The sequence below is a fragment of the Cydia splendana genome, chromosome 19 (genome assembly GCF_910591565.1).
Source record: "Cydia splendana chromosome 19, ilCydSple1.2, whole genome shotgun sequence".
Lineage (NCBI taxonomy): Eukaryota > Metazoa > Arthropoda > Insecta > Lepidoptera > Tortricidae > Cydia > Cydia splendana.
The window spans coordinates 10,494,364-10,514,174 of record NC_085978.1 but is presented as its reverse complement, the minus strand read 5'-3'; the positions used below and the strand labels follow the sequence as shown (position 1 = coordinate 10,514,174).

At 38.2% G+C, this 19,811-nt stretch overlaps 1 protein-coding gene and 1 non-coding gene across 2 annotated transcripts; one reads left to right on the top strand and one right to left on the bottom strand.

Moving 5' to 3' along the window:
* The first annotated feature begins 609 nt into the window (after positions 1-609).
* LOC134799997 (pupal cuticle protein-like) lies at positions 610-7,847 on the top strand. Its single transcript, XM_063772433.1, has 3 exons — positions 610-760; positions 6,282-6,483; positions 7,275-7,847. The coding sequence occupies exons 1-3, from the start codon at positions 749-751 to the stop codon at positions 7,667-7,669; spliced, it is 609 nt and encodes a 202-aa protein (XP_063628503.1). The 5' UTR covers positions 610-748; the 3' UTR covers positions 7,670-7,847.
* A 6,086-nt stretch (positions 7,848-13,933) lies between these two features.
* Trnaa-agc (transfer RNA alanine (anticodon AGC)) lies at positions 13,934-14,006 on the bottom strand. Its single transcript has one exon. It is a non-coding gene; the product is annotated as a tRNA-Ala (tRNA).
* Positions 14,007-19,811: the final 5,805 nt, after the last annotated feature.

Here is a 19,811-nt window from a genome sequence, read left to right as displayed (position 1 = left end):
AATTTGTAAGCCAAGATCGTCGAAACAGCCGCGTGAAACTGCAGTGTGTATTTACACGAACCTTTTCGAGTCACTTTGTCGACCCCCGTAACGTTTTTCCAGTACAGCCAAGGGTCTGCAACTTTGATCAATATTACGAATTTGTAATCTGATAATGTAGAACTTTATTCCGTTAAAGTTTCGCTACATTCCACTGTTATTTCGACCCTGGTAACTTTTTTTCCTGTACAGCCAAGGGTCTGGAACTTTGATCAATATTACGAATTTGTAATCTGATAATGTAGAATTTTATTCCGTTAAATTTTTGCTACAATCCACTGTTACGAGAGAATGTATTACATATCTCCAAAATAACACTAATCGAACGACCCCAAGCGTATTAAATACTTATAAGTAAAGTATAGCACAATTTTTTTTCTAACAAAGAATGCGCTCCCAGCTCCTAGAACCATCAAATCCTCCACACAAGCACTAAGTCCACCCCGTCCACATCCCCAAGTCCTCCGGAACTAGCCATCTCACAATTAAAACTAAAGCATTGCACTTGCCGCTAATTGTTTCCAATTACAAGCCTCGTAGCGGGGTGCGTCATATATAAGGGGGCGAACTGTGTCCAAGCGGCATTCCGACTTGGGAGCTAGTCGCAACAACGTCGCACTTAGGCGAAAATTCCTAGGCGAGTACTGGCAACAGCAGCGCCTAAGCTAGTTCGTTTGAGATCTCCATCTAGTACCTAAATACAGTAATCATGCAGTCTATGGTGAGTGTTTTTAGTTTTATTTTAGACCTAGAAAGCTAACAAGTTTCAGTATTTTCAAATGTAACGAAGTTTGGTTTTTGTTCAAAAATTTTCATAAGGGTTTTATATTCTAATATAACAGATAGATATATAGGTAGATAGATATATAGGGTTTTATATATCTACTCGAAGGTTAGCTGGAAGAGATCCCTTACAGGGATAAGTTCGCCTTTGTACCTTTATTTCTGTAAATATTATGTAAACCTGTGTTGTGTACAATAAAGTGATCACTATTTACTACTAGTGGCTCTGTGAGCTGTAGACCTCGCGAGCAGAGCTTTAAATAACATGGTGCTAAGAGCTTTAAATATAGTAAATTAAAAAAAAACAATACGAAATTTATGTGTAAAAAAATACAAAAAGATATAATATCCCAGCATACAATTACTGGGGATCGAACCCAGACCCTCTGTGCAAACAGAAAAAGCGAACGTTTACACACTGAGCCAAATAGTTCTTAGATGGGTTGACGAAATTTAGCTACTCCTTCTCAAATTAAAATTAGTTAAAATTAAATATCTCAATACCTCCGAAACCAGCGAAATAAATTTTCTGAATTTTTGGCCATTTAATCTATAAACATATCACAAAAAGAAAACACTCGTATGGTACCGATACCACTATTTGGTTAGGCGCCAGGCATCACGACTCCGCCATTTTTAAAAATTTCCAAAAACCGGATTGACAAAAAAAATTTATTTAGTCATAAAATTCGGTCACAAAATTTCACGAGAATCGGTTAAGAATTGCGACCTGTAGAGGAGAACATCCGGACATACGAAAGCAAAATGCCCGAGTCAAAACGTAGACCTTCGCTTCGCTTCGGTCAATAAGCAGTCAGATATAAGCTAAGTAAGAACTTAAAATTTTGCGGTCTCTAATCTCCTAAGTAAGAACTTACAATTTTACACTCTCTAAGCTCAGTATTCGTAATAGTAATTTAATAAATAAACGAGTGCCACAACAAAAATGTAAATACTAAGTAAACTACCAATTCAACATGTTTTATTTAAATGAGCAACAAATCTTATCATTGACGCGGAGTAAGTTCACATAAACAAACTAGAGAAATAGTATTAAAATGTTATGCAGTTTTATGTAAATGCACGCGTGCAGTGGGCGGCAAGATTCATGTGCAAGCCGCCTAATTCGACCCACAATTCGTTAATGTCGTAGGTATAAATCATCGTAGCAAATTCCTAATCAAGTGTGTCAAGGTCGTAACTTAAAAAATGCATCTAATCGTAGACATATGACAGGTGCATCCGGTATTTAATAATGACGAAAGGACGTCTAATAAAAAGACTATTTCATTTTGTAGAGTTACAGAAATATTACAAAATAAATATTATAGGACAATTTTTACACAGATCATTCTAGTCCCACGGTAAGCTCAATAAGGCTTGTGTTGTGGGTACTAGACGACGATATATACAATAAGTATATAATTCTATATATAAATACTATATACAAATATTTGTGATAAACACACAAATAAATGCCCTTACTAGGATTCGGGACCTCCTGCTTCGTAGGCAGGGTCACTACCGACTATATAGGCCAGGAGGCCGTTGCCAAAAGATGAGCTTCATGCATTTAACGCTACTTATCTATCTAATTAATCTTGTTAGATTGTCCGAATGTAAACGGTGTAGTCACTTTGCTAAAATACTGAAAATCTCCATTACTTATGTATTGTAATAACTAAAGCAATACGCAAGTAAAGTCAAAATAAAAATAAAAAACTAATCAGGAAATGAGGAGAAAGACTGCCGCGTTGGGCGCGCGCATCCTCGCATCCGAAAGATTGTGGGCGGGAAACTAAGTAAGCCCCAAACAGTGTTAATTGCTTGTAATTGAATACAGCTGATTCATCCTCAATAGCTATTAGATTTGCATGCGTTTGAGAAATTAAACATTTGGAATGTTATCCATACATATCTTTAAGCTCTCTCTTATGTAAGTTAATAATATTTTTTGGCGTCACCACTGATCCGATATTAGGCTGCAGCATTCATATGTAAACGATAGTCGTGAACCGGGGTTTAGTGACAAGACTATTTATTTACCTAAGCATAACAGGATGTTAGTAAATTATTGAAAGCCAGTTACACATAGGCGGTAAAAACGCTCGCTGCGCAACCCGGGACACACGGCGGTCAATCAAGCGCATAATTTGAAATATTTCAATAATCAGGCTTTTGTCGTGACCTTCGCGAAACCATAACACTTCCTCACGCCTTCGGCTTCCTCCGTTTTGCAACCCAATTGCAATACTGGTTGTGCACCAGTTCGTCGAATGATAATTCCGATCTATTGCAAAAGGATTTTGCAACAGAATGCAAAAGCGGCCGATATGAGGCCCACGCCCATAAAATCACGGGGCAACCTGCTTTGTCAGATCCTGGTTCCCTCGTAAATACGTAATCTAACAAGGTCCCATTTCGCATTCTACAACGCGCCGGTTTGCAAAACGCTGTTTATCGATACTAATTTGAAATGCCCCATTCTAATACATAATTTTCTTAACTTCTTAAAGCAATTTTACTGTACGCAACATCACCTACTAACATTAAATACTCCAATATGTCATGTCAGTGTAAACACAAACCTAGTTAAAATAATTAAAAAGATAATTACCTATAGATACTTGGTCTAGTTTGAACTGGACCACATATTGCGTCTGCACGAAATGTGTAACAATAACTTGCCATTACATTAAAGGTTAACGTCGAAACACAATTCCCTATTTAAGAATTACCTACGAGAGCAGGGCGGTGGCTATTTATCATTGCACAACCACCGATTGTTAGCAAATGGCAACGTCAGTCATTCAAAATGGAACCAACATAAACTTGACCACACACGTCTCCGTAAATCCAATTTAAGATACACATTATCTGTGTGCTGTTTCTCTTTAGAAAAGGTACTAAACCTTGAAATGAGGCGATATTTGGACCACAGCCGCATAGCTATAATGACATGTAATTTCTACTTAATTGCAGAGATCAAAAACTTTAAGCACCTGTTGAGAACAAATGTGTTAACTCATGCGGTATAGAGATAATAAAAAGTAGGCGTACACTTACATCATGTCAGCCAACTTAATAGCTAATTATTTTCATTGTTTATCGGGAGGCTTGATAAGATCGAGTGTTGCGATTTTCTAATAAGCTCACTTATGAGAGGGACTCTGTTAGCCAGTTACGAACCGATATTTCGAAGCGATCTAGATTGTTTCTATCCAATAAAATTATACGAAGCAGAAAATAAGCTTTAATAATACATTGGAAATCTTATTAAGATTGGAATGCCAAATATGTTGCAATTAACTATTCATTTAAAACGACGTTTAAACAATACACGGAACACGGAAGATGCAAAGGAAAATGTTCGATTGTTTCCCATAAAGCGATTGAAGGATGTACACAAACAATGGGATTCCGTGAATCCTACAACCTACGTTAGTAAAACAACAAATGTAAGGCTAGTGGCCCATTTAAAGACAACTTAGGTACGGTTATCAAGTAGCAAGAAACCGACAACTATGGCTAAGGAGTTTTATTTAGCCGTTTTTTTTATTTGTACTATCATTTTTGTGAGTCAATCAGTCCTCGCTAGAAATACGGGCGGCCGATTGCTCTTTGTCGGATAGAAGCTACCTATATGTTGATGTGTCTTGTAGGTGCCTATTACTGATATGTTGAGCTGTTCCCCGTAGCGAATACGGGTGGTCTTGTCCCGAGTTTCCAGGTCTTCGCCGGGATTGTGACAAACGCAAGCATCTTACTGATTTAGTTTTATAAAATGTTAAACTTGAAGCAACAATGAAATGCGGCTCAAGGGAAAACTGCCCTTATAATTCGGGAAGAGTTGATATTTAAACCCCTTCAACAATATTTCATCCTCTTTCCAAGGTAGGAAAGCTTGGTACTTTGGATACGTAATACTAGTTGACATAGTTCAATAATAATAGGTTTCAATATAATTACCAGCACTCTCACTATCGTTCCGTGGACCTATAAATAGCCCGATAAATTACTCGAAAGTAGTTCTGGAACTAGTTTACTTATTTAAAGCTTTCCTAGTGCAGTTATTTTATCTGTCATCTGCGGTGCGTGCCGCCGGGCCACGCCCTCGTCCGTGCAACGCCTAGTCGAAAGCTTTGCAAAACCCTTTTAAGTATCTATATTTTGTAATTACAACTACCATAAGTACTTTGCCTTCAGTCTGTTAAAGTTGTCAAGGCGGGTAACCTACTTTAATTTTTCATCACTGTCCAAGAGATCCATGTTATAACATCATAATAACTAGAAGACCCATCCCGTTTTTAATAGGCAATAAGAAATGGCGAGAGAGTCAAAAAAGGAGCTTCAAAATAAACTATTATCTCTCCCATAGTCACAAGTCAAATATAGACGATGGGAGCATATACCTACCATTTAGCAGTGGTCGCATTAAACAAGAAGAGGCTGAATTAATCGCTGAATCATGGAAATATTAAAAATACGCGTTTCACATCATCCGAAAGCAGTTGACATTGATAAAAAATCCGCAACCTCCGTAGTTGCAAAGAACTTTGTCGAAATCTCGTTACGCTTATAGTTTAATTACCCCATTCATATATTATATTCTCCATTTCACACGCATTGTAACACTAACACATTGTAAAATAGTGTATTTCGCAACGACCATGTATGATCGTATGTATATTAAATGGTCCGTGTTGTCCAAATCCCATGATCTTTTGTAAACGGTTGAGCAACTTGGCGTGCGGTGTGACACTTCATTAGAACATTTTCTCTGACGCATACCTTGATAGGGATCAGTTGTCATCTGTCCACACTGATGGATATATAATTAAGAATAACACGATCTCTGATAAAGTGAAATGCCTAATCCGATGTCACAAACTTGGGACAATCTGGTTTCACTTTTAATTAAACGCTGACGAGGAATCTGGATGTTACTCAATCGAGAACTCCCATCGGTAGCTAACGACTATTTTACATTTTGACTTAATTTGTTTATGCTATTGTGTCATTGTATTAATGGATAATTTAAGTACTATTCATTATCATTAAATTCAGCATAATTGTGTGACGTGTATGAAAAACAAAGGTTGGCAATTCATAAAGAGATTTTATTATTCTCACATCTACATACCTACTGTATAGGGTCACACCAAAACACATAGTTTGTAATCTAAACTATATCGCGATTATATCGTGCGAAATAGGTAGGTACAGCATTTATCTCCGTCATGTTATTAACCAAAACTACTACATATAGTCGATATAGAAACCTAAACGATGAGCCAAACGCAATTCCGAACCGGTTCGTCTGAATTATCCGGTCAATATTTTGAAAATCTTTGAGTACGTTTTAAACAGACATGTAGTGTCATCTACATCAAACGCTGACTCCTAAACATTACAATGTCCTATGAAACGGTTCCACTCAATATCACTTCCATTTTCAGATTGTCCTCGCTGCCACCCTCTGCCTGGCAAAGGCCTCTTGGCTGCCAGCACCTGTGCAAGACACCCCCGAGGTGGCGCACGCCAAAGCCGCACATCTGGCCGTGCACGCGCAGGCCTCCACCGCGCACGGCGCGTGGGCGCCGCTCGGACACGCCGGCATCGGCCTGGGATACGGCGGACATTATGGCGCCCCCGCTGCTGGTGAGTTAGCTTGTTTTACTGATCCTAGTAATTGACATTTTTTCCTAATTTAACCTTAAAATTACAAAATAAAATAATTTCTTAATCTTTTAAAAACAATAATACTTACATACATACGTTAGTTCTAATCAATGAAATATATCGTAAATATATTTCTGCTACGGTGACCTACTCATAAATAAATAGTTGAAACTTAATTAGTCGAGACCATAAAACTTCACAACATTAATTAATCATGGAAACAATAAAATTACCCTAATCACGACCTTTTGTGAAATGTGCTACTTACTGTTTTAGTGCAAGTTATTTTATTAAATTACGTCACGAAAATCTTTCAAATCTATTCATCATCTAAGCATACGACACGCACTAGTGAGTCGGTTTCGTGAACAATAATGTCTTTATTTACTAAACCACTAAACAAATTTAAATTCAACGCCACTTCTACACAATTACACATACATAGATTACGTTAAAGTATTTCATAGTTAAGTTCAAGTGGGCGTTAAGAATTAAGAGTTACTCGTAACACATAAGTTTAACATAAATGTTGCGGTGGTTGATACTTTTTCCTGTTTGCTTGATTATGATTTATGATTAATCAGACTTTTCTAACTAAATCCTTAGGTAATTTATTTATATTTTTTCTTAAAAACAGTAATGCATTGACAATAGCACAAAGATAGGTATCCACCTAAATCAACGACGAGTAATCGATTTATGTAATAATAGTGTTGTCATTGTATCTCAACCTCGAGATGTGTGATCTTAATCAATTGTTCATCTTTCAGGTCTCTTGAAATACGGCCCCGCCCCCCTGGCGCACGACGGCCGCGTGGTCGACACGCCTGAGGTCGCGCACCTGAAGGCCGCGCACGCCGCAGCACACGCCACAGCCGCGCACGGTGCGTACGCGCACGGCCCCATCGCGCCGCTCGCCTACCACGGCGGCGCCGCGCTCGGCGCCATCGCCCACGGCGGCTACGCGCCCGCCCACGGCGGCTACGGCAAGTGGAACGGCCCCCCGGCCCACATCCAGCTCACTCACGACGGACAGTACGTGGTAGACACCCCCGAGGTCCAACACGCTCGCGCCGCTCACCTTGCCCAGTACGCTCACGCCGCCCACGCGGCCGCCTCCGCGCCCGAAGAACCCTGGGGCCATGGCGGTCACGGCTGGCACTAAATCCTACCTCTGACCCTAGCCTCAACACTGCCTGACTCTTTATTTTGATATAAAATAGAGAAAATGTAAAAAAAAATGTTTTACTGTGTATAAAGAATGCGAACTGTGTATGCAAACTGCAACTCTTGAAGAGCGAACTTGCGAAAAGTAAGAATAAAAAAAAAACTAATAATGTTAACTTTTGTATTTATTTTTCTGTTTTCCTTCCTTCGTTCTTTGAACTCAAAAACCGTCATCGTTTAATATACTTATGATATTGATTTAACACTTCCTAAATCAAAGTAGGTGCTTTGGGTAAGACCTACACAGCCACCTAAGCGTGTCTGTGCCTGGCAGGTATAATTAGTGCAGACAGGTACATTTTGCCACACCAAATTGCCTATTAAAATTACACGGCAATGATTAGGTACTTGTTAGTGAATATAGGTTCGAACGTAAGTATACTTACCAATTTGCAGTTTAGTTAGCACGCATCAGTGACTTGACTAATATTTATGTCAACACAGAAAAATGCTGTGATCGTTACAAATAGAAATAGCCTAGGGCGTTCATTTTGTAACACTATGCCTGAATATGCTGCAACATATTGGATACGAAAAGATACTAGATATAATAATAACTTCGACCTCTACCTACAGAGCCCTCTGTCAAAATCTTTAATTAGAATTTGATTATTTATTTATCTACTTATATACCTATCTGTCCTACCTAGTCCACAGAATTAATTTAATTTAGTAACTATCTAATACACGGTGTTCTTTTTTTAAGTCCGTTAGTTTCAAGGGTGCATTTCCGAGCTTAAATTAACTTTCTCAAAGAAACCAGTATTCTAATTGACTCCATTTTGGAGATAATCGATGATTTATTTTTATTATTCTTCTTCTTCTTCCTCGCGTTATCCCGGCATTTCGCCACGGCTCATGAGAGCCTGGGGTCCGCTTGACAACTAATCCCATGATTTGACGTAGGCACTAGTTTTTACGAAAGCGACTGCCATCTGACCTTCCAACCCAAAGGGGAAACTAGGCCTTATTGGGATTAGTCCGGTTTCCTCACGATGTTTTCCTTCACCGAAAAGCGACTGGTAAATTCAAATGATATTTCGTACATAAGTTCCGAAAAACTCATTGGTACGAGCCGGGGTTTGAACCCGCGACCTCCGGATTGCAAGTCGCACGCTCTTACCGCTAGGCCACCAGCGCTTGATTGATGATTTATTTTTATTATATTTAAAAAATATATTATTTTATAATGAAATCCTTTTACCCCCTTGTAAAATAAATAAATGTTACTGTGGTTATGTATCACATTTCTGCATCACATTACGTAGGCCTGTATCACATTTATACCACAAATAGTTAGTCTGTGCGGAAAGAGAAGAGTTGTAGAATGTATTGGATCCCATACATTTCATGACTCCTCTCTTTCCGCACAGACTCTATGAGCTAAGGTAAGTACCCCTATTAACGACCCCATTAAAATTGGCATTCATTACCGCGGTATATACAAAATAGCGTTTAATAAGAAAGCTTATTAACTTTCTTAGAATCTAAGAACACAGAAATAAAGCCTTATCGTTTGACTATCGAATAAGTATAACATTGCTACGAAAACATCACGCAAAAAAGTCGAAAATACTAAACTAACGCATCAGGAGCGCAAGATTTGGTTGCTCCATACTAACACGCAACACCTCAAGTAAGTAAACGCGTATTATATTTAGTGATTAGCGTAATAATGGTAAATATTATGGAAAGACTAAGACTTGAGATTGATTCTTAGTTATTATCTTTATGGTTCCCAAATACTTTATTTGTGATATTTGCTCGGCAATTGGAAAAAAATTGGAAATTAAAAACCTCGGTGTTAGGTTCCATTTTCTTTGTGTGATACCTAATTTCGAGGTATACCTCGGTAATAACGGAAACGGCATTTTAGATTCGGGCGATCTTATATTCATATATAAATGCACATTTACTTGACTTTTGATGTTATTCAAATATTCAACCACCTATAAAGCTAAAGAGCTATTAACGTGGTATGAAATCTATTCAATAACTCTTAATTTTGATGACAATTTTAGACACCTTCTCAGACGTTTTCTTAGAAACCCTTATATGAGAAACTCGTTCAAGTATTGATATAAAAACATAAGTATGGTTATAAAATTTATTTTTACCATTGTTTTGTAATATTTGGAACCATCCATATTTATTGTATTAAAAAAATACAAGATAACTATTCATTTTTATTAGTCGTAAATGAGTTTTAAAATTATTTGAATTGAACCGTTTAACGATGGTTAGAAAAGACATCACTCGGTAATAAGCTGTATGAGAACCTAATACTTTTGATAGTCTTTTGTATACCAGGTACATAATAATTGTTCTTAAAACCTAATTATGTACCGTTGCACACAATATTTTTTCTAAGGCAGCAAACATAAAATAAATATAGATAGAGAAGATAGTAGAAAAATATATTTTATGTTATTTTAATAACATAATAGACACACAAACATACAACATTAACATTAACTTACACAGATCTTGTATATATTGTGTAGAATATAATTGTGATAGGTAGCTTAAATTAACTATCTATCTGTTGCATAAATGATGGCAGGTGGACTAAAACAGTGACAGACTGGACACCTCGTAACGGCCACAGGAAAAGAGGTAGACCCAGGAAGCGTTGGGAAGACGTGTTCCGCGAAGTATGTGGACCAACATGGAGGAGACGGGCTATGGACAGAGAGGATTGGAGAGATACGGGGGAGGCCTACGCCGCTCAGGCGACTTTCATAAGCAAACGTGTTTAATAGAAGTAGAATTTGTAAATAAACATTATATAGTGAAACACTTTAAATAATATAGTACGTGTTTTAGATTTTAGTTATATTTAAAAAAAGTTTTATACTCCAAAAATTACAGTACAATATTTTTAAGTTTAATGTAATATTTTAAATTGTAATGTGTTTTATGATAGGCTTTTTTACTTTACTTTTACTTTAGGTAGCTTAAACTTTTTGGAGCAACTTGCCCTTCACGTCCGGTTGAAATAATTAAGAACCTATTTATTTAACGTAGATAGGTAATAAATTAAACAAGAATTTCGACAGCATCACACTTGCTCGTAAAGGGTAACCCACGATGTTTTTAGCGTTAAAGGAACCAACTATTTTTATTTTAAATTCATTAATTAAGTCTTATAATATGAAAAGCGTACTGTACTGATTACCTATACCATTTTTTATCCATTATTGTCAAATAAATAATATTTATCATAATTATGGAACTAAAAATGCGACGGGTTATCCACCCTCGTAAAAAGGAACCCACATCCGCGGTATTTGGGTAACAGTGGTCCATTACCACGGTAATAGGCGATTTCGACATTTTGGTTTTGATAATTATTTTTTCCTTTATATTTTTCTAAAACAAGGCCAGAAACTAAAATAATATAAACTTTAATTAACAAACTAACATAAAAAAATATGTCTTGGTTCATAAACCGTCGGTTTATGCTTAATTTTTGGCTCTTTTTCGAAAACTTGCTTAACCCCCTCGTTAATAGGGGTACTTACCTTATCTTAAGGTGGGATTAGACGGTTCATTTTTTGTTCATTTTCTAGTTTCATTATTCATCTTTCACTCAAAGTGACACGTCTGCACATAAAATGAACCAAAAATGAAAAATGAATTAATTAGTGAAAGAATCCAACAATGTTGGATATTTTTCGGCATCTTTCACTCGCACTCCGAATGAACAAAAAATGAACAGTGTGAACACAGAAATGAACGTTCATTCGGATTTTGCATATTTTTCCCGAATCCTGTGGGTATACTACCTACTATCTAGCTAGACAAAGATAACGTAAAAGCAATAATATGGTGTTCAAGTGGAACGAACAAAGTAGGATATACCGTAAAACGGGGTGAAAAGACACGATTTTCAACTTCAAGGACGATTTTCGCCAATAATCCAAATGATAAAAGTAACAATTTTGATATCATTTTATGAGTCTTGGTTAGTTCTTCAATTTTGCATTTGTGAAATAAATTTTTACCTACCCAATTCAGAGAAAATCAAAGAAAACTACCTGTTTTCTCCATATCCTTAAAACGGAGTCGATAGACACAAGAAAGGGGTGAATAGAAATATTAAGTGTTAGCTGTCATAGGCATCGAATTTGGTCATTATTATGTGGATACTCTATTGGCAAATGGAATATATATCTGTTAAACAGCTATTTAACACAAAATTATTTTTTCGTGTCGTTTAACCCCCAAGGCGTTTCTTTACACCCCTTTGTTGTATCTAATCACCCCCTATGGCGTAACTGTTCACCCCATATGCGTGTTCACTGACCCCTTTATCACGTAAATTTGCTTGTTATTAGTTTTTTGCAAAAAAATGCTTTATTATAGAGAAAATTAGTGATATTATTTATCATTTAGGTACTACAGATACTATATTACCAGGTTAGCTAACTTTTACTTAGTTAATGTCAAAACATTTACCGCTAGAACAAAGTTCAGACAGGCTTCATTTCTTACCTCGGCGAGACCTTATTTTAGAGTCAAAAAAATCTAACTTTTAGGCAGTTTGATTAAGTTCTTTTGGTATCAATGTAGAGAATAAATAGTCTACTTTATACGCATTCCAAAAAATCTAATTTTAGAGATGTACGTTTTTAAATATAACTACTTGAAAGAAAAAGTTCAAAATTTCTCTATTCACCCCGCGATTTCTGTTCACCCCGTTTTAAGGTATGGTAATTCTAGGTACTCTGTATAAATATCCCAGAGTTCCAAAACAATCGCCAGTAGCAAGGTATCGCAGTACAATTTGGAGTTTTATTCGGCTAGGTACATATACTGTCTCTCATTAAAGTGTTTTCTTTCGGTATTAACGGACCTATTACTAATAATAGAAGTTCTACAAAATTACTTTAAGTCATCCGCAAATGATTGCAATACGATTTCGGATCTTCATCGGCTATTTAGTTCTCTCAGCAATGTATTCGAGGCTCCAAATAAATTTCTTCTTGCGATCCAAGGTCGCAGCCATTACCGACGACGCTTTCTTTGCATCTTGTTTGTTAAAATGTTTATTAAATAATCACAAATTAAACTTATACCAAGATGCACAACTTCATTCGACGCCATAGTGAAAGAAAAGAAAAAATGAATAATCTTTCCAGCAGCCGTGTGAACGTGAAATGAAAGGAAAATGAAACATTCATTCGAGTGAACATTCATCCGAGTGAACGTTGAGTTTAACGCGCGTTGTATAAGCGCTCATGTGAATGGGACCTTAATGTTTTAGGTCAACGAAAACTATAAATAGGTTATAAAAATAGGTTTTGGCATGAAATATGCGACGACATTACCGGCCGTTTGTGACGAACGACAGCGGCTAGTTAGAGGTTAGAGGTTTGATTTTTTCATGGATTCAAGAGAGAGCACTGCCGTGTAATCTCTAAGCTACTCGTACAGTCACCTGCAATAATATCGATACCTTTGGGTTCAATTGGCGTTGGGTTCAATTGGCGTAAAGGACATTTTGGTGAGAATTAATTATATACCATATAATGTATATATGTATATGGTATGTAACTGATTTTCGCCAGGATGTCCTTTACGCCAATTGAACCCAAAGGTATCGATATGTTACACAACGAAGGCCGCAAAAATATCTGACGCGATCTTATTTGTAGAGCCATAAGAGCGTGTCACATATTTTTGCGGCCTTCAAAGAGTAACATATTACTGCAGGTGACTGTACAGTAAAAACTCGCAGAGCCTTTATGAGCCGGTGTGGTGAAAATGCTATTGACACGTGCTTCATTAATAATTTGTAGATAGCCCATAATATATATCAATTGATAATTTAGTGTAACTATTTAAATCCTATAAATAATACCGTTTATCTTATTTTATAATCATGGCAGCCAGTGAATGAAATAAAGAAAAACAGAACAGAAAAAAAAACGAAAAATTTACCGGTGCCTTATAGAAAGCTCCTGTAGGTAACTTGCCGACAAAAACGCAGATAAAACTAACAGGCATATAATCTGATACCATCGTCCACATTGTTAACTGTACATCGGACTTTATGCCTTTTGTAATAAAGTCCACCGACGTACAGTAAGGAGTGTTGCTGCTAAGGTACCTTGCGTATAGTCTTTACGCAAGGTACCTTTGGAACTAAGTAACTAAGCTTTCAAGCTTAAAAACGAATCAAAAGTGGAAAATTCACCGTTTTGGGCGGGACTTGAACCCACGACCACTGGATCGCTAGTCCAGTGCCCTGCCATATGAGCTACCAAGACGTCCTTACCATTGGGGCCAATACCTACAGCTAATATTTCCACTACTTATATATGGGCTTAGGGAGGCCCTGGCGACATCTACCGTAAGAGTGTTACACTTCTTAAGGCTCCGTCACACAGGCGCGTTTTGCGGGCGGCGCATGAGCGGGGCGCGCCACTTTTACATATAAAACGCTCACGCCGCGCTCACGACCCGCCCGAAAAACGCGTCTGTGTGACGGAACCTTTAAGCGGCTAACGGAGTTCCAAGTCATATCATGACGAAGCCCGAAGGGGAAATTCATGACGAAGAATGAAAGTGCCATTATAAATCGGCGGCGGGTCCACCTCGCATGCGCGACGTTCCGCGTGTTAGCGGAGCAAACCTCTCGTTTCATAGTATTTTGATGTTCATGGTGATACTTCCACACTGTGTATTTGCAAAGTCTACGCAGAGTTAACTTGCTTTGATTCAAAGTATAGTTCGCATACTATTATAGCCTACAGTAATGTTACGGACTGTTGGTACGTTTAACGACTTTGCACGAAGCAGTTTTGCAGGCACTGTATTTTTTTATATTTGTTCCGAGCCGTCCTAATGGCGTTATTTATAAACGCGCTACAAGCCTCAATTATTTATCAATTAATTGTATGTCTTAATCTATTATTTTGAAATGGATAAAATAAAAATTAACTAATTGATGCTAGTTAAATTTTACGGATAAGTAGTCGCACCAACATAGTTAACAGACGATCAACGTCACGCAGTAGAGATTTATGAATCTTCCCATACAATAATAGCGAACGCATAACGGTGACAGACGGTTTGGTGCAACCGACCCTAAAGCCGACCACTGACTAACAGGCCGCCGGGCGATATCGGCCTGTCAGTTAGAACAAAAATTTGACAGTTCTGAACAACTGACCGGCCGATATCGTCCGGCGGACTGTTAGTCAGTGGTTGGCTTAAGGGAGTTAAAGCTGAACTCTGGTAAGAAACATAAAAGCCTCATAGTTGCTCTTGGTAGAGCGAAAAAACGATAGGTTTATATATTTGCCTACGAAAAATGTATCTGAGAAATAGGACCATAGGACCAATCCCACGCCTAGAATCAGCAAATGCTGAAAAATTGCATTAGGGTTTTTTTGGTAATTTTGAGTCCCTTACAAATGTCGGTTGAATCCGAAAATGGACTCTGACCTGATAGAATTATGGGGGTTTGCTGGCATTCATAAATTACTCAGAATTATCCAAACACACCTTGAGTGTTGTTTTAATAGTGCATTGCTATTTTATTATAGTGTTAATAAGCAAAATACTACTTTTTTCCTATTGGATTCTGAGTGACCCCCGGCAAGGCCTGATTGAAGCCCCGATCAAACTAAATAAGATTAGTGTTAAAAATTAAAATTAGTATGGGTAGCACATCGTAACTGGTGAATTTCCAATATGACTTGGAACTCCGGTAGCCGTTTAAGAAGTGTACTCATTCTCTGTACTCACTCAGTATAACACTCTTGCGGTAGATGTCGCTATGGTCCCCTTGACCTATAATATGGTGGAAAGATTTGCTGGCTATGGATGAGGTCTTGGTGGCTCAGATGGCAGAGAGCTGGAGTATCAATCCAGAGGCCGTTAGTTCAAGTCTCACCCAAGACAGTAATTTTTCCACTTTTAAATTTATTCTAAGCTTAATAGCCTCGTTCGCAGACGTTTCTGCTTGTTAAAAATTAAAATAAATAAGTTTAATGTCAAAAATTTCATTTTTGATACAAGTAATGTATTTTCACCTCAGCAGCTCGAACAAGGGTACTTTGCTTCTTAAAAACAGTGAGCAAAATCGCATTTTGCTCACTGATTGTGACTCACTCAGTGAGCAAAATGCGGTTTTGCTCACTGAGTGAGACAAAATGACATTCAAGTGACCTTTATAGTCATTTCAACATGCGGGGTCTAATACAAGTTCGATATACTTGGGTTCTATTATCTCTGTCCCTCTAGGTATGTTCTCACTGCTTAGGGTGAAAAATTTTGTGTACTACACTAGATCAAAGTTATTTACATCTCGTGCGCTTTTGAATCCCTTACTACGCTCAAGATTCTAAATTAGATTCACTCGCTACGCTCGTGAATCTATTATAGAATCTTTCGCTTGCACGGGACTCAAAATAAGCACTCGAAGAAATATCAAACTTTGATCTCTTGTTGTACAAATAACTATTAAGTGAAGTTTCAGCTCAATCGAATAATGGGAAGTGGGTCTAATTTATGTAGTTTGCAAGATTTGACCCGAACAAACATTATTACAAAGAAACATTGCAAGTTAAATAAAAGCTTGTAAAAATGCTATTTAATTCAAAACTTAGAGTTGTCATTTATTCATATTCATATATTCATATTTATATCATTTATTAGCAGTACAGAGTTCTGCTAAAGGGGCCCACTGATTAACAGTCCGCCGGACGGTATCGGCCTGTCAGTTAGAACAAGATTTTGACAGTTCCGAACAACTGACAGGCCGATACCGTCCGGCGGACTGTTAATCAGTGGGCCCCTTAAGGTACAAATGTAGGCCGTTGTGATTAGATGTGGGTAACCTTTAAATGAGTATAATAACCATCGATTTATGTTATCTATCAGCCATCGACATGTCATATTTGTCTCCCCGCATATAACGCTTTCTAAGCCGAGAGATCGGTGTCAAGAGCGAACCTGAGCTGCGGGAAAGCCCGAGGGTCCAGCATGATCTAATGTTTTCCTAGAATATTTACATTTTTTTTGCTTAGGCCTACAAGACCGTGTTCAGCGTTACGGCAGGTAGACCAGTATCTCTGCCATGAGCTACCGTTTTTTCACGTTCCAGGGCCCCCGTAGTGAAATTTCGTAAATCTTTATAGTGGTTATAGTGTGATTCCTTTTTAGTTCGTTGAGCTCCCTTTAAGGCGTTATCACGGAGACGGATCATAGTTTTAATTGTGTCGGTAACCCAGGGAAGAGATCCACGATTGACCTGAGTTAGGCGAACCGGGGCATGCTTGTCGAATATACTCGTGACAAGACAATTAAAACGGTTGACCTTACAATTGATAATCATCAATTCCCTAATTTCCCACGAAGGCATATTTTCCAGATCTACTTTAAATTTAGTCATATCTATTTGGTTCAGAAGTCGTTTATATATGTATTGAGGATGTTTCTTTGGTTTTTTGATTAACAACTCTACCAATATCATCGGATGATCACTAAGCTTAGGGTTGTGATGTACCTGATGGTTTTACAAACGTCAGGGCAGTCTGTTATCACCAAGTCCAAAATGGTTGAACTTTCAGGTGTAATCCGCGTTTTACGTATCTTTACGCGGTCTAATGTGCCTTCAACTTCACTCCACTCCAAACGATGCTGTCCCTTTCAAAGTAGCAGCGCCTCTAGGAGTCACCTTAAGAACTAAATATCAAAAGTATGAGAACAGAACTCAGTGGAAAAAAGAACTTAATGCCTCTCTTGGTAACTGGAGGTGCTCAAAACCGACAAAATATTACCGAAAGTGGGGCACTTAGGCTCTAAAAAAAAGTATTTCCTTCGATTTAACCGTCATAAATTGTACAGGCGTCTTTGCATGCATACACTGCATACAGCTCAATTGTTAACGCAAGCCACTTAAAAGCGTACAGGATTCACTCCCGAGCAGCTTTCCCAAAATAATCAAACAATTTAGTACCTAATATCTAAAGCCAAGCCCAGTACGTGAAGTCGCTTTGGCCGAAATCGGCAAAGGCTTTCATCGTCACCAACAGCGATTTTATTTGGCTTATTCAATACCATCATGCTAAACATTCTTGTATTATGGGGAATCCGAGACGAAGCCATTTCTAGCCTCGCCTGTCTATAGATATATTTTTACTTTTTATGTTTTTACTCATTGAGATACACCGTCTTCTTCTTCCTCGGTCCCTCATTGCTGAGGATCGCGACCATGTATGCTACGTCTCCACAGTGTGCGATCATAGGCCATATGGGTCACGCACTGCATGTTGCCGCCAACCACCCTCTTCACAACATCAGACCATCTCGTGGGTGCTTTTCCTCGCGCTCGCTTGCCCTCTATTTGGCCCAAGATAATCTGCCTTTCTAGGTCGTGCTTTTTAGACCGCATGATATGACCAAAGAAGCTGAGCGCGCGTTCTTGACATTTTGTAGAGAGCCGTGTGGTGATCTTCAGCTCCTCTAGGATAGACTTATTGGTTCTCATAGCCGTCCAGGGTATGCGTAGGAGCTTTCGCCAACACCACATCTCAAAAGCGTCGATTTTTGCCCTGTCGCGACTTTTCAAGCTCCATGTCTCGGCACCGTAAACGAAGATCGAGAATACCAGAGATTGGGTCAAGCGCACCTTGGTTGAACGACGAATACTTCTGTTCCTCCATATCTTGTCGAGGTTCGCCATTGCACTTAGAGATACACCGTATGTGTATCTGAATGAGTGTACGTACGTTAGGTTCTATTTTAGGAGGATATTATGTAGCATAGTTTTTTACAATTCGCGTTTACACACAATAATACTAGTAATCAATTCTATTTGATTCACAGTTCATTTAAAAATGGGTAACAACGCGAAATATTTACTTAGACGAACGGAAAATAAATAAAAAATTGCCCATAATTCCGTGTTACAAATAATGCGGTACACTGAGAAAAATTTGCTACTTATGAAGCAAAAAATTGTAAGTAGCTTGCAATTTGCTACTTACTACGGGTGCAGCATACTTAATACAGCTGCCGCATACTGCTTAATGGTGCAAGCTACTTACGCGTTTAGGAGATACACAATGTTGCGTACGGGCATTGGAATTTTGTACGTATAATGTCAGCGCCTACGTAATAAGTATGTTATACCCGTACAATACGTAGTTGTTTAAGGAACTTGAATGTAAGTAGCTGCCACCATTACCCATACATATTCGGGTACATTATCCAGTTCAACCTCCTACTTATAAGTAGCTTATACCTTTACATTAAGTAGTTTTCAACAGAACATGAACATAAGTAGAAAACATCTTTATTCATACATGTGTTGGTTATCATATAGAGTTGTTTAAACGTACACCTCCTACTTATTTAAAGGCTTTACTTACACGATATCCGTATCTTTACGAATACGTAGGCGAGTTACGAGAGTTGTAATACAAATACGACCTACTATACAGTCCCATGATGAGTAAATATGCCGATTCATTATACGTGTGCGGTCTACTGTTATACATGTAGCAGCTACGTATCTTACGTAGCCCATGCCAGTACGTAAGGACCCAGTCACCTGACGCTAGCACGCAAGCTACGTAAAATACGTAGACAGTCCCATGATGAGTAAATATGCCGATTCATTATACGTGTGCGGTCTACTGTTATACATGTAGCAGCTACGTATCTTACGTAGCCCATGCCAGTACGTAAGGACCCAGTCACCTGACGCTAGCACGCAAGCTACGTAAAATACGTAGACAGTGCCATGATGAGTAAATATACCGATTCATTATACGTGTGCGGTCTACTGTTATACATGTAGCAGCTACGTATCTTACGTACCCCATGCCAGTACGTAAGGACCCAGTCACCTGATGCTAGCACGCAAGCTACGTAAAATACGTAGACAGTCCCATGATGAGTAAATATGCCGATTCATTATACGTGTGCGGTCTACTGTTATACATGTAGCAGCTACGTATCTTACGTAGCCCATGCCAGTACGTAAGGACCCAGTCACCTGACGCTAGCACGCAAGCTACGTAAAATACGTAGACAGTGCCATGATGAGTAAATATACCGAT